Raw genomic sequence first — 15,624 nt, forward strand, 5'->3', positions numbered from 1 at the left:
GTTTTTTAGCCTCCTTGATCTTTTGCCCCACCCTTTCCTCGCCTATCTCTATTTTAGTCTCATCACTTTGAACTCACCCTGTTGTTCCTTCTCAACCAAAAATCCAGTCTAACAGCCCATTCAGATAACCTGTTTGACACAAGACATCTCCCCAAAGTCAGCTAGATATTGTGACATTGAAGCAGAGTCAGAAAGCGACTCAGATATTAGGCAAAGTTCTTCTCTAGTAGCTTAGCAAGATGCAGAATATACATACACAATGACAGCAATGGGATTTCTGATTTGCTTGCTGGACATAAAACGAATATTTGTGTCGGGTGCCCATCACAGAATGTGAAGAATTTTCAATTTCATTGCGTGGGCATGTTAAAATATATCCAGGAATGTATATTTTATATGCCCACTAACATTCTTCTAAAATTACTAGGAGAAATTCCTCCTTAAGGAATGACAGAATAGTCAAAAAGTTATAATCACTGTGTATGAATATTTTACATATAATCATTTTTCTACATCCCCTCAGTGCATTTCTTGCAAACACAAGTATGCATCTTGCATCAAAAAATTGCAGTTCAATGGTTTCAATTCTTTTCTTAACATCTTTATGTGTCTCTGCACCCACATCTGTGGGTATCTGTGCATGTTCACACTGCACTATAAATACAGAGCAAACTATCAGCACCATCATAGTGATGAAGCTCACTGCAAATTCAGTTTTTACTTTATGCTTAACAATTTTATACCTGCCATCTATTGCAAAGTAAAGCCATGTAAATGTTTGCCCAACAATAATCCTAACAAAATTCACATTCTGCACTTCGTAACCCATGAATCCATGCTTAAACTCCTGTTCAAAACACACAGTGATTATAACTTTTTTGACAATTCTGTCATTCCTTAAGGAGGAATTTCTCCTAGTAATTTTAGAACAATGTTAGTGAGCATATAAAATATACATTCCTGGATATATTTTAACATGCCCACCCAATGAAATCCATAAAATCCATAATTTAGAGAGCTTTTTTGTTTATCTTATGCTATTTCATTTACACACTACTAATAACACCAAGTGTTAAAAAGAAAGGCAGATTAACAACTAATGTGATGGTCTGCTATTGCCATCATAACAAAAATGCAAACACAACAGATTAAACTCAGTTTTAAATTTCATCCATAACATGGTGTCAATTGCTCACTCATTGTCCATTTCTTAGTGCAGGCAACGCTGGTAGGTCAGCTTCTTGTAGTATTAAATGATGTTCGATACAGTTCAGCGATCTCCATGGGGCTCTTTACCAGACAGTTAAAAGGCTGTTATTTTAACGTGGGGTTGGAGATACAGATAAGCCAGACCGGCTATATATCTAAAATAGATATTAGTGAACCAACTAGTTTTTGTGGCAATCTGACAGTGTCTGTATCACATTTACTGATTACAACTTTCTAAAATGTTTAAAGCAGAATTCAAATTCTTAAACCCGGCCTGGTGATATTTGAACATTTTGGCCCCCGTGTTTATAAGGAGGTGGAGAGGGGATGTGGCGGCTGGGGAACATGAAAATGAAGACACCCTGGAGATCCTGCTCAATGTATTGCCTGGGCCTCAGGCAAATGTTTATCTCTATTTCTTGAGCTGGGTGGGTGTTGATGGGAAAGGCTTGCAGTGTATGACAAAAATTGGGGAATGGGCTTCAGCTGTAGGGAGACAGCGTGGGTTATGAGGAGAGGGGGTTTGGAGGTCAGAGGGGCATACAATTGTAGAAGGGAGGGTTCATAAAATCGCAGAGCAGGGCTTTAACCTGCACAGGAGCAATTGTGTCGAGGGGAGGGAAAAAGGCTTGCCCGGAGTGGTGGGAGTTGGGAAAGGGGAATTGCTAGTCCTGATCCACTTCTCATCCTGCTTCAGCCTTTGGCTTCCCTGATCTTTGGGAAAAAAATCAGGCTGCAGAATTCCAGCCTATAACCTCAATCAAATTGAAAGTCAGCACCACATTGAATGACGATGGCTGGATGCAGGACAGATTATAATGCAAATACAGTTCAACTTTAGAGTTCTGTTTGAAAGAATGAAGTTATCTGGAGTGATATTATTCTCAGGCTTCAGGCTGAAGTGTGGGAGAATTCAACAGCCAGTATACGCTGATCTGATTTACTTTGTCAACCAGGTCACTGCCTTTGAGCCATACTGCCAGTGGCTTGTAATTCAAAGATATCCTGACCAGTATTTAATTAACCCTTAAGCAATGTCACGAAGATGGATTGTTACCATATGGAGAGATGTGGAAGCCCGCTGTGCACGTATTGTGCTATATTTCCTACACTACGACGCTTCAAAGGATGAGAAAGTCGCCATGTGAATGTAAGTCTTTCTTCACTTGGCCCTATACAATATTTTATGCTGATCAGCAGAGAGACTGAGATGACTGGCTATGGTTTAAGTAAATGTGCTTCTGTTGACAACTAAAGCAGCTGCAACACAGAAGATTATGCTGAAGGAACAGGTTGCTCTCTGACAAACAATCACTCCCATCAAAATCAAGAAGAAAACATCACCTATTCGGGGTGTTTATTCTTATACATGCCTTTTATGATTTCTTTGTGATCAGACATGCTGTGGCTCAGGATCTCAACTCAGAAAATACTCAATAACTCAAAAACTCAGAAGGTGAATTAATGGGGCTTTGAAAAGAGCTTTTCTCAGAGAACTAGAATTTACCATGGCAACTGGATCGGCTTACGTCAGCCTCATTTTGCACTAAGGTCACAGAATAAATTCTTCTCCACATGAAAAGGAACAATTTTTGGTTTTTCCTTTTGACCATATTGCGTTATCAATCACACATTGCGTTTGCCTTGGTGAGTGAGAGACCAACATTAGATATCTTTACTGTCTTTGCCAACATACGAATGTGGCACATTATGATTCCCCTCCACTTTATCCTTTATTAACTCCCACCCGTTGTGCCATGGCATCTCTATCAAGGGGAGACTGTAAATCAGTCTAACAATTTTTGACACTTAATCCATCTCCCGACATACTGGAGCAGGCTTTTTAATGCATGGAGGCATTTTTCTTTTGTATGCAATGCTCTAACTCAGAGAAAGCACGGGATTGAGAATTTAATGATGAATCATGTACATTGTGGCAATTTCTTATAATTTCTTACAGTTCTACTGCACTTTGAGTTGAGAAATCACTGTTTGCAATTCAAGTCCACAAGACCTTCTGTCTGCTATTTTAATGCAAGTGTAAGTTCATTTATATAAACTCTGCAAATGTCTGAGTTAAGAGAGTTTTTCATATGAACCTATAAAACATTTGTTTGCCTAATATTATCAGTGGCAGTATCTCAGCTTTAGTCCAAGAAGCCACCATTAACATGTAAAAATGCTTCTTATTGGAGCAACTGCTATAGGACCATCATGAGGGGACTCGGCCTCATGACATTTCACGTTTTATGTTCAGATTTGGACCCTTAGCCTTCAAAAACAAAAACCGGGTATCATACTGTGAAATGGTCTCCACCACAGGGTAATCCACTTGTTTACAGCCCTGTACCCACCATCGATTCTCCATCACCACAGGATCTGGCTAGTGGGTCTTGGCGGAAGCCCTGTGTGTGACTCCAGGCACCATCATGGTTCACAATCTTGACAGGTTGGTTGGTGGTCATATTTTGGTAGCACGATGACCAGGAACACTTTGCCCACTGCAGGCTTCTTCTGCCCTCGCAGTCAGTGAGACTTCCTCATGTCTTGCCGACTGCTCGGGACATTTTGGACACCCTTTGTCTGGTACCTCCTGTCAACCCTGGTGGCCCTAACGGGAAGAAGGGAGTTCTACCCCTGCCAAGATGACATTCGATGCGGGGCCACCTAAAGTGGGCACCTTGCAGCAGTTACATCCCAAAAACATATAAAAATTAAGCCTTTCAGTGTAGGATTTGGGAAGTCATGTTGCAGCTGTACAAAATATTGGGTTAGGCCACTTTTGGAATACTGCGCTCAATTCTGGTCTCCCTGCTGTAGGAAAGATGTTGCGAAACTTGAAAGGGTGCAGCAAAGATTTACAAGGATACTGCAGGGGTTGGAGGGTTTGAGCAATAGGGAGAGGCTAAATAGGCTGGGGCTATTTTCCTTGAAGTGTCGAAGGCTGAGGGATGACCTTATAGAGGCTTATAAAATCATGAGGGGCATGGATAGGGTAAATAGCCAAGGTCTTTTCCCCAGAGTACAAACCTAGAGGGCATAGGTTTAAGGTGAGAGGGGAAAGATTTCTAAAGGACCTGAGGGGCAACATTTTCTTGCAAAGGATGGTGCGTGTATGGAATGAGCTGCCAGAGGAAGGGGTGGAGGCTGGTACAATTACAACATTTAAAAGGCATCTGGATGAGTACATGAATAGAAAGGGTTTGGAGGGATATGGGCCAAATGCTGGCAAACGAGACTAGATTAATTTAGGATATCTGGTTGGCATGGATGAGTTGGACCGAAGGGTCTGCTTCTGTGCTGTACAGCTCTATGACCCTATGACTAATTGATACTGAGCTTGAGAAATCAATCAGGATCACAAACGCGGCCTTTTCTCAGGCAGGGGCCTTGCTGAAGTTTCATCTCCATAGCAACCAATCAGACATCTCTGTCCCCATGATATTCTCCTGCCACTGTAAACATGATTATTTAATAGAAGAAAACATTAAAAAGAGAAAAAGCCCCAGTGATCATGTGGTTATCTTTTGAACTCCTCCCAGCCCATACCTCAGACTATTTCTGCCATGCCTTCTGTAGTTCAAACACCGATTTCATCTCAATGGATAATAAAGCTGAAATCCAGTGGAGGCCAATTTAGGGCCTGATACCAGCTGTGGGATGTTGGACCAGCAAAAGGTTCAGATTTTACCACAGTTGTAAGAATGTATACCAAGGAATGTAAGAAGACTAAATAAGGAGGGAGAAAGCAAATCTCAAAAGGAAAACTGGAAATGGAACAAAAGTCAGAAAACCCAATAAAAAGAAACACAACAGGAGAGAGAGGACAAGAATGTAGACAAGACAGCTACTTATTATGCAATTTGAACCTCGTGTGGAATTCGACAGCGCTGTGTCACTTGTTTTAGTGAAAAATACGCACATATATTGGTGATTATTTGCTGCTGCCATGGAGAAGGTTTGATTTGTGTGAGTTAGGCGTAGAGAAAAAATAGCTGACTTCTTTCCAAAAAGGATTTCAGTATTGTTTCACATAACACATGGGGGAAATGTCTTCCCATGTGACGTTGCCAATACAGAAGATACAAAAGATTATGGTAACAGAACCATGGTATTAGGAAGAATAGACGAGATCACGTCACAATATTTGGCTATGGACCTGTCAAATCTGGGCCTTGTGGTACCACAACTGATAAATAAATTCCTAGTCTACATCATAGCCCCTGGAATTCCAACTCAAAATTATCTTTGCAGACTAATTTGCATCCAGATGAGTATTATCTAAATTATCACAGAATCATTACAAAGCGGAAGGAGGCCATTTGGTCCATTAAGTCTGTGTCAGCTCTACAAATGAACATGTTATCTAGTGCTATTCTCCTGCCTTCTCCCCTGCACATTCGTCCTTTCAGATTAACAATCCAATTCCCTTTTGAACGCTTCATTGAACCGGCATCTAACTCAGGCAGGATATTCCAGACCTTAACCACTCATTGAGTGAAAAATATTTTCCTCATGTCAATTTTCCTTCTGTACTCTTTACTTTAAATTTGTGCCCTCTGGCTCTTGAACTTTTCATGAGTTAAAGCAGTTTTTCCGTTATTATTTTCCATAGAACCCCTACAGTGTGGAAACACGCCCTTCGGCCCAACAGGTCCACACTGACCCTTCAAAAGGCATCCCACCCAGACCCATCCCCCTACCCTTTCCCTGTAACCCTACATTTCCCATGGCTAATGCACCTAATCTGCACAACCCTGAACACTATAGGCAATTTAGCATGGCCAATCCACCCGACTTGCACATCTTTGGACTGTGGGAGCAAACTGGAGCACCCAGCAGAAACCCATGCAGACACAGGGAGAATGTGCACACTCCATACAGACAATTGCACAAGGGTGGAATCGAACCCAGGTCCCTGGCACTGCAAAATTATGACCAATGTCTCTGCAGTTTCAACACTCACTTCATGCCATATCCCTGGTCCTGGTGCCTTGTCCACAGACAGACTACTCATATGTTCTTCTAATCAATTTTAACTCCTTCTAATGAATTACCTCCTCCTTCATCATGACCTGGGTAGCATCATCCTTCTTGGCAAATGCAAAGTATTCATTTAATGCCTTCTCTGTACCCTACATGCTCAAATACCCTTTTTGGTTCCTAATTGGCCCCTCTCCTTCTTTTACCACTTTTTTACTGTCGATATGTTGATGGAAAACTTTGGGATTTCTATTTACGTTCGCTGCTAATCTCTTTTCATACTCCCTCTTTGCTTCTCTTATTTGCATTTTCACTTCCCCTCTGAACTCTTTGCATTCAGTCAGGGTCTCTCCATTGTATTTTCTTCCCGACTTCTTTTATAAGCTCACTATTTCTTCTTTATTTTAATTGCTCATTCAAGGAGCTCTGGCTTTATCTGACTGCTTTCGAGCAAACATTGTGTTTGGATTATCTCTTCTCTGACGGTAGTCCATTGTTCTCCTGCCAACCTTTCACTTGAGTTCAGTCAATCTTTAAAATTATACTTATTTATTTATTTGAACTTTGAATTTATTCAACCCGGATTTATTCTGACCCCATTGAAGTTGGCTTTCCTCCAATTAATTATTCTTACTCGAAATTGTTCTTTGCCTTTTACCATAGCCTGCTTTGGCTTAATGATAGAATGATCACTGCCCCGTCGACAGTTTCCTACCGATACATGATTCACTTGGCTCATATCTTTCTCAAGAACAGATCTAGCACTGCCTTCTTTAAGTCAAGATGGTACAAGCTTGAAAGTCTTCATGTCACTGATGTGACTGACGAGCTTTCCCGCCAGGAACCAAATGAACTTGTACCAGAATATGCAGAGCGACACAACAATATCGTAGGATCCCAACACTCTAATGGAGAATTCCAAAACCAGCTCAAATTACCACAAAGCTGATAACTAGCAAAGTGCCATATTAGCCAGCCATTCATACCTCCATGGAGTTGCTCGCTTCAGACATCTTGGCAACTGTTGTCTGGCTCTCTCCGATAAAATCATGTCCACCATCATTATCATAATCATAACAGAGAATCTGGTATAGGAGACAGGTAAACATATCATATTAATACCTGAACTGTGGCCAAATACAGGTTAAAAAGAGTGATTCATTCATGACATTTGGGCCTTGTTGGCTAGGCCTGCAATTTTTTCCCATCCTTGACTGCCCTGCAGAATGTCATCTTAAACTGTCACAGTCCTTGCGGAGTAGGGACACCCACCATGCTGTTAAGAAGAGGGATTCAGGCTCTTGACCAAGCGACAGTGAAGGAACGGTGATAAAGTTCTAAGACAGGACGATGTGTGGTTTGGAGGGGAGGTTGATGGTGGTTTTCCCACATATCTGCTGCTCTTGCCTTACTGATGGTGGAGGTCCCAGGTTTGGCTGGTGCTGTCACATGGGCCTTGTTGGTTGCTGCAGTGCATCTCATAGATGGTGCACACTGCTGCCACTGTGTAACAAGGCTGTTGAGGAAGTGAACGTTGAAAGTGATGGAGCCATTCAAGCAGGCTGCTTTGTCCAGAATGGGAAGCTTCTTGTGTGTTGCTGAAGCTGCATTCATCCAGGCAAGTGGGGAATATTCCATTACACTCCTGACTTATGCCTTGAGGATTTTGCACAGTCTTTGTGGAATCAGAAGATGACTTACTCATTGCAGTATTCCTAACCTCTAGCCTGCTCTTGCAGCCATTTTGTTTATATGGTGAGTCCAGGTCAGTTTCTGAAGAATGGTAACTCCCAGAATTGTTATAGTGGGGATTCGGCAAATAGCAAAGCCATTAAACAAACTAAAAATTACATTTAAAACAAAAATGGAAAGTTTAGTAAACGTTGAGTCTGCGTAGTTGATGCAGAGAAGAATGGAAAAAGCTTTTGGAAGCCACTTTACAGTCTGTGATTTGCCTTGCATTGTTTCATCCATTTTTATACTGAATAATGCACAAAACACAGCCATTCTGCTCACTGAGCCTCTGCTAACTGATAGAAGTATCCAATTAATTCTACTTCCCCCCGTCTTCCTCATAGCCCTGTAAATTTTACTCTCTGATACATTTATCCAATTTCCTTTTGCAAGTTCTTTTTCTACCAGCCTTTCAGACAGCATATTCCAAATCACAATAACTCTCCTTATGTCACCTCAATTCTATTCTATTAAATCTATAAGCTCTCATTTACTGGCCCTCCCCGACACTGGATACAGTTCTTTTAAGCACTCCATCAAAACCTTTCATCTGGCTACTATTACTTGCCTTATTTCCCAGGGGACAAGAGAGGGCATTCTAAGATTTGTGCTTATTTCCCTGTCTCCCAAGCAACGCATGAGAAGCAGTGCTACCCAAATGTTCCATCCTTCAGTAAAAGGTGGTGGGAAGGAAGGGCAGGACATGAGATGTTCAAATGAGACATTGGCGAGCTTGTGTGGCACATTGGTAGTTCCCCTGTTTCTGGGCTAGAAGGCCCAGGTTCAAGTCCCTCCTGCTCCAGAACTGTTTCATAACATCCCTGAATAGGTTGATTAGAACTATTGAAACTGAGATCCCATCTACCCTCTTACTGCATAATTCAGAGAAGCTACAGTTGATGTTCCACCCAATATTTAGCACTCAATTAGCATCACAAAAATTATTTGATGGTTCTGAAATTAATGTTTCTGTGAGTTGGGTGTGTCCACATTGGCTGCCCTGTTTCCTACATTACAACACTGAATGCGCAAGATCTCAATATCTTTCTCTAAACAAGTACAAAACCTTTTAATATCGGGAACAGGACGGAGCAAGGGTGCTATTCCAGGCTAGTATGGAGAGTCTGAGCCTGAGCTGCCCTGAGATTCCATCCACATTGGGGTTGTTGAGCAGTGAGTGTTGCTTCATTAGTCAGGTGCATTTTGAATCCTCCAGAAGCCTGGCCGTTGGATCAATCGACTAGGAAGACTCATTTTTGTATAACCACATTTTAAAATAATTATGATTGCTTGGGGCATGCTCTGCTGATAGCTAGAGAGGAAAATGGATGCTGAGACATGTGTGATTGATGTTGTTATATCTATGATCAGCTCAGCTCTGATCCATGTATGAATCAAGGCTGTGGTGAGATCGAGAGCTGAGTGACTCTCTTAAACCATTGGAACACAGCAACAGTAGTGGGCCATTCATCTCCTTGAGCCCAATCTGCTACTCAATTAGATTGCGGTCGATCTGTTTCTTAATTCAGTCTTCCTGCCTTGCTTTAACATCCCTTAAGATGCTCGCCGAATAAAAACTCCTCAAGCTTGGTTTGGAAATTTCCAATTGCCAACCAGTTTCAAAGCGCTTTTGGGGGAGGGGAGCTCCACATTTCCTCAATGAAAGAAGGTTTATCAACATCACCTACACATAGTGTATTGGTGAACAAGTTAGTCATGAGTTGGTGTGGCACTTCTAACTATGCTTTCAATCAACCAGTGACAACTGTGGGTGAAGGGAAGACCAATGGGGCATTAATTAGATTAGAAAATCCCTGTTCTTGTTGATAAGAAATACCTGAGCAAAATATTATATCATCATTTGGATGCCAGTGTCATAACTACTTCACACAGAAGCTAATCAGTGTTCCTTTTAAAGTTTGTGTGTGATTTCTCTAGTCATGGATATGATTTGGAATGTACTGCCTAAGAATATGGTGAAGGCAGGTTCAGTTGTGAATTTTGAAATGGGATTGGATAACTACCTGATGTCAACAATGTTGCAGCATTACAGGGAGATGCCAAAGGAGTGAGATTTCCCAAGTAGCTCATACAGAGACCTGACACAGACATAACAGGCCGAGTAACCTCCATCTGTGCTGCAAACGTTCCATGATTCTAAAAGTGCGTAGCCCCTTTAAATTTTTTTTCTTGTGGAGTTGTGCATGTACAGATGTTTAAATGGGACAGGCGGTTGTACAGATTGGAAGGAACATTAATACACAAACTGATTTAAAATGATCCAGTAGGAATTTTGAAAATGAGTTAACTCTGTTTCTCTCCACAGATGCTGACTTGTCTGCTGAGTATTTCTGGCATTTTAATCCTATATTTGCAGCATTAGTATTTTTCCTTTTATATTAGATATCTGTGATGCCTCCAGGAAGGAAATGAAGAACCGATACCAACCGTACTGGCGATTAGATATGGTTCTCTTGCTGTGGTCATCTTTGCCAACTGTTTCATTCACACCATATCCTCCAACTGAGGCAGAAATATGTACCATTAATCTGAGACAGGCTCCTGTCTGCTATCCCTAAGTGCAAATCAAAGGTAGTGAATGTTCTCACATTGAACTGATTGTTATGAGAGGAATGCATATTGATTGACAGGCAAGAGGAAATGATCTACAGCAATACACATGTTCTGACTAGAGGCATCTAGAAGCAACGTTGACTAGCATGTTATTAGATGTAATCAAAACAATATTGTACATGTTCTCTCCTAGAATGTTTGTATCTTGGCAACTATATAATATCCACAAAAAGAGCCTTTAATATTGAACTGGAAGTCATGGATTGCTTTTACAGCAGATCATTCATTAGTGACCCAATTACCTTTATAGTTTTTTCTACATCTCCATTACACAAGGACACTAATGGCATACTGAAAGGCTTCCAGACAGGATCAAGAGTATTCTTTATAACCTGCAAAAGAATTGAGAAAATAGTTAGCCACACCACTGGCAACAGTTCTCCAGCAACACTTAGACTGGAGGCCTCTGTTCAGTCAATTTACAACATCAGATGACAGAACATGGATGAGCTAAATCAAATCACATTCAACAGTATCTTGTGTGTTATCTTGATGCGGCCCTGAATTTACCCTAGGCGTAATGAAGCACTTTACTTGAATGACGCCAGAGTCCGGTGTCTCAGCCTCTGCTAAACTAGCTGGCTTTTTAAGTTTCTATTCCTATCCAGAATTCCCTTCTGGAATTGCACTGGGCATGATAGCAACAGTCCTGGGTTTCAATAGCGAGCAACACCATTGCCTTCAAACCTCTCACCGAAACAATCATCGTGAATAATGGTCAATTAGAGTGTCATCTGTCAAACAGGCCAGTTATCAACTTCAGGAGAGGAGGGAAAGATGGAGACAAATTCGGTGAAAGGATCAAGTTTTGTGTTGGTAGTAACAAAATTACTCTCAACTAAAAAGAAGAAGGAGATTTATGTGGTGTGGCAGAAAGAACACTGTTCCACTGTTTCTCAGTTTGGGATTTGCTTCCAGTCCAGAACATGACATCAATTATAAATCCATTTTGGGCCAGCACATTTTCCAGCAGACAAAGTATCACTGTATACTGGACATCCCACACTGCTACACTGAAAATCAAAACTGGGCCAAAAGGTGTTGGAAATGGAAAGGTCACTTTGGCACAGAGAAGGGAAAGCATTTGAAGAAATGGTTCAGAGTAGTTGTGTGCTATATCTCACGCAGATGTAATGGGGTTGGAAATTTAGCCTGGGCAGAAAAGTTAAACAGGTAGTTGCCTGGGCTGACATCAGTGCTCGTGAGTTCAGTGGAACTGAACAGGAGATGTGCAGTATAACAGTAGTACAATGGAATATTGCCTATTAATGTTAATGCCTGATGCAAATTTCTCTGCACTTAGATGTCACAAGAAAACATTGCAGTCCTCCTCTTTGAAAGAATTGAGAAACAAATGTGTTTTTCAGCTCAATATTTATCTGGTGTAAATGGAAATGAGCTTCATTCAGAATCTCTGGTGACTATTCAAAGTTCTGTCTAAACTCTGAGGTTTTCCTTGGTTTAGGGTATGAATGAGTCTGGGCCAACTATTTCCATATCATTGCTGCTGCCTTGGCCAGCAAAACTAATTCGGTTAATGTTTTTCCTCAATGTGGAATATTCCATCTAAACGTTTTGGACAAGATCTTGCATAAATAAGACTGTGTACATGGAGGACTAAAAATTTTCAGAGCCCACTATTTAGGTCCCAGTGAGCAGATCCCCCCCTTTGTTTATCAGGGCTTAAACCTTCACAATTGAGCATGTGATTGAGTGATCGTCAAATTTCAAGATCAAATCTCATAATGCTGTACTTTTCCCTTCAGGGTTTGCATGAACTCAATGGGTCAAATGGCCTCCTTCTGTGCCATTATGACTTTAAGCACTTGGTTAGAACGTGGCTGTTGTGAAGGATGAAACTTTCCTCTCCTTAATGCTCGTGAGGATCTTATTCAAAATTATTTGTCACCTTAATTTCATGAGAGGTCATCCATCATGAACCGACAAAAGAAAATGTACTTAGAGTGATGGCTGGTGTGGAAACTTCAACCATGTCCAATGGAAGGAGGGGTTGCATTCTTGAGACAGAGGCAGTGGAGGGAACTCTACCCTGCATCTAACCCATACTATCTGGAACAAAAGCAGACTCTGATTTCTCTCCACAGATGCTGCCAGACCTGCTGCACTTTTCCAGCAATTTCTGATTTACAGCATCCACAGTTCTTTTGGCTTCCATATTATCTGAAGTGGTTGACATGAGCCTGGAGCTCCAAAACTGGAAACAGTTTTTCAGGATTCACCTGCCAAAGCACAGACAATCAGTTCCTCTAAATATTAACATGAAGTTTATGAAAATAATTTAAATTTTAGCCTTATCTACATAACATAGATCAGGTTTATTCATCAACATAAGGCAGGGAGAGGGAAAACATGATGTATGCCGAGAAAAAGTGTCTGTTTATTGATCACTCCCCATTATAAATATGATTTTATATATCTATTTCAAATGATGGGGCAAAGCAATGAGTGCAAAAATAAACCTGCAGCAAAACTAGAAGTGTCTCACTTGACCTTTACAGCAGAGCTGGGAGACAATGAAGTGATTCATATGCAATAAAACCTTTCCACGCAAGCTGTGATTTTAAAAGGCATTTGAGATCGCATCTGTCTGACATGACACAAATTCTAACCAGGTACTCTTGTAATTGTCACATTTAAAAAATGCAACCATTCATTATTGCCTCCTCAAGATGGGTTATTTGGCAGCAGTGCACGATGCCTGTTTTTGCCCTGGTTAACAGGGTGTGACAGTGCGTGTGTGTTTTTTTTGTCGCTGCAGATAAGCCACAAAATGACAAGTGTGATGCCTTGCTCAGGAAAAGCTGGAGAAATCGTTTGAAGATGCATACGGCTCAGTGAGCAGAGTCAGGAAGGTCTCAGCTTCATTTCCGGATTGGCGTGTCCCAGTCAAGTCTCTGTGGTGTGGGGCACTGTTATCAGCTTCAGCCTCCTACTCAAAGGAAAGGGTTTCAATTACAAACGATCAGCAAGTGGAGGCAGAATTTCCAATTTATATGCACTCCCCAGTTAGATACACTTAACTGAAATGTAAAGCAAGTGCATTGTAATACATCAAGGAGAGCTGAGTGCAAGTTTGACACACCATACCCAAACCTCCTTGCTATTTTATGCCCATCTATGGACCCCAGTGCCTGAATACGTCACTGATTGTAATGGCTTTTCCAAAAGCTAAAGAACCATACCCACAAACTTCCTTCAATTTCACTAGTTCGAAACAAAATTTTATGCAGGAAAACAAAAAAACTTGGATCAGAGATAGTAGGAACTGCAGATGCTGGAGAATCTGAGATAACAAGGTGTAAAGCTGGATGAACACAGCAGACCAAGCAGCATCATAGGAGCAGGAAGGCTGACGTTTCGGGCCTAGACCCTTCATCAGAAAAAACTTGGAATTTCTTTTGCATTTTCAGACACGTTTGCTCTGTATTTTCTGTTGCTTTGAATCTATTTTCCTGGCATCGTACAAGTCTCATTAAAAATCAAAAAGCATCCATGCATTGTTTGTTTTTAAATCATGCAGCATCTAATGAATGATAGTGAGGTAGCTTGAAAGTTTAATTTTTGAGCGTGTGTTCAAGTTAGCCCACTTCAAGTCTCGGTCGTGTATTGACAAAAACGACAGACTTTCCAAGGCTCGTCACTCCCTTCACCAGGAAGGAGGCTTCACCTAGATTCGAACTTGGATTGCAGGATTCAGCGTCCAGCGTGCACACGCTCAAATTGGCACGAAAATGGGAAAACTAGTTTAATTTTTGCATTTAAAGAAGGATAGCATGATATGCGATTCAGACTCCCTCAGCTCTGATTGCTTCTGCTGATCTTTACATTTTGAGGTCAGCAGGAAAGAGGTGTAGTTGGACATTGCTGAAATGACTGCACGGATGGGTGTGTGCCATAGTATAATTCAATGATGATTTCCACCGCTGGAATCTCCTCACTCCCAGTCATTATCTAATCAGCTCTTCTAAAAAGTACTCACTATAGGGGACCTTATGATCAGGGTCAACTCGGACAGGTCCCTAGACTTGGTTACTGAGATTCGCTCACACATGGAGTACAAGATTACTACTGCCAAAGGAACTGAATCCTTAAAACAGCCACAAACTTCAGGAGAGGAAGGGACATGCTGAGGTAAGAGGTGGAGAAGGAGTTTTACACACTATAATTTTTTCTTCAGCCAAAATAAAATCTTGAAGCTTTAAATGCTCATGTTGTAAATAAAGACACCCACAATTAATCGTTATTAAAACTGTGAAAATCAATGCAATATTTTTTTTAAACTGAGTTCTCAATAGAGCTCATGCACATGAATATTTTATGTATGTTTTGACTGAACTGTGCCAGTAGGAGTGTACAGATACTTTTCAGTGTTGAGGTTGGTGTTGGAAACTGTGCGGGTCAAGGATTTAGGCAACTTTTCTTTTTCCGTGGATTAGACAGATCATGTGCCAGTGATGTCTATATGTTCCTAGCAATGGTGTTGGTCAAAGTGGGCCATCTTTCACTGTCAATAGGTGTAGAGCCAGTGCAGTTTATGTTGAGTGAACTTCCCAGAACAGAGCCCAGACAGTTCAATATTTCTTCAGTCCCAGGTGGAGACCAAAACAGGTCTTGTTCTGACTGGAATATGTTCCACATGTGCGTCAACCCAGGGAAATGGGTAGTGAGAGCTAAAACAGCCTCAACACTACGACAAAGTGCTCACTGAATCTGGTTCTCAAAGAGTGTAACACCAGTTAGTCATCGTTGTGATCTCCTAGCTGAGTGTTAAAGCATGCAGTGCGCAACAACGTGAGTAAGGTGGTGTTTCTCTGGCTGTACAGTTTACATGGTATGAAGGCCAGGAATTTATGGAGTTGAGAGTGGAATATTGTATCTGTAATTTATGACATTGGTATCCAATCTCTGGAATTTCCTCCCTCAACCTCTCTGTCGACTTATCCCTGTTTTAAGGTGATGCATAAAGCTTGCTAAGCTTTGGTCGTCTCCCTTAATATCTCAGAATCCCTACAGTATGGAAAGAGGCCATTTGGTCCATTGAGT

The 15,624-nt window shown here is 41.3% G+C and overlaps 2 protein-coding genes across 2 annotated transcripts in view; both read right to left on the minus strand.

The window, feature by feature from the left end:
• The window catches only part of nlrc5 (NLR family, CARD domain containing 5), a 318,897-nt gene that overhangs the window by 44,946 nt on the left and 258,327 nt on the right, over positions 1-15,624 (minus strand). The window lies entirely within an intron of this gene.
• cpne2 (copine II) overlaps positions 1-15,624 on the minus strand; it is a 105,332-nt gene that overhangs the window by 34,479 nt on the left and 55,229 nt on the right. The window contains exons 7-8 of the mRNA XM_048605926.1: positions 10,803-10,892; positions 7,179-7,277 (exon numbers count right to left, since the gene is read on the minus strand). Of these exons, the coding sequence (XP_048461883.1) occupies positions 7,179-7,277; positions 10,803-10,892 (189 nt within the window). The remainder of the gene's footprint in view (positions 1-7,178; positions 7,278-10,802; positions 10,893-15,624) is intronic.

Source organism: Rhincodon typus, chromosome 15, assembly GCF_021869965.1.
Source record: "Rhincodon typus isolate 14 chromosome 15, sRhiTyp1.1, whole genome shotgun sequence".
Taxonomy (NCBI): domain Eukaryota; kingdom Metazoa; phylum Chordata; class Chondrichthyes; order Orectolobiformes; family Rhincodontidae; genus Rhincodon; species Rhincodon typus.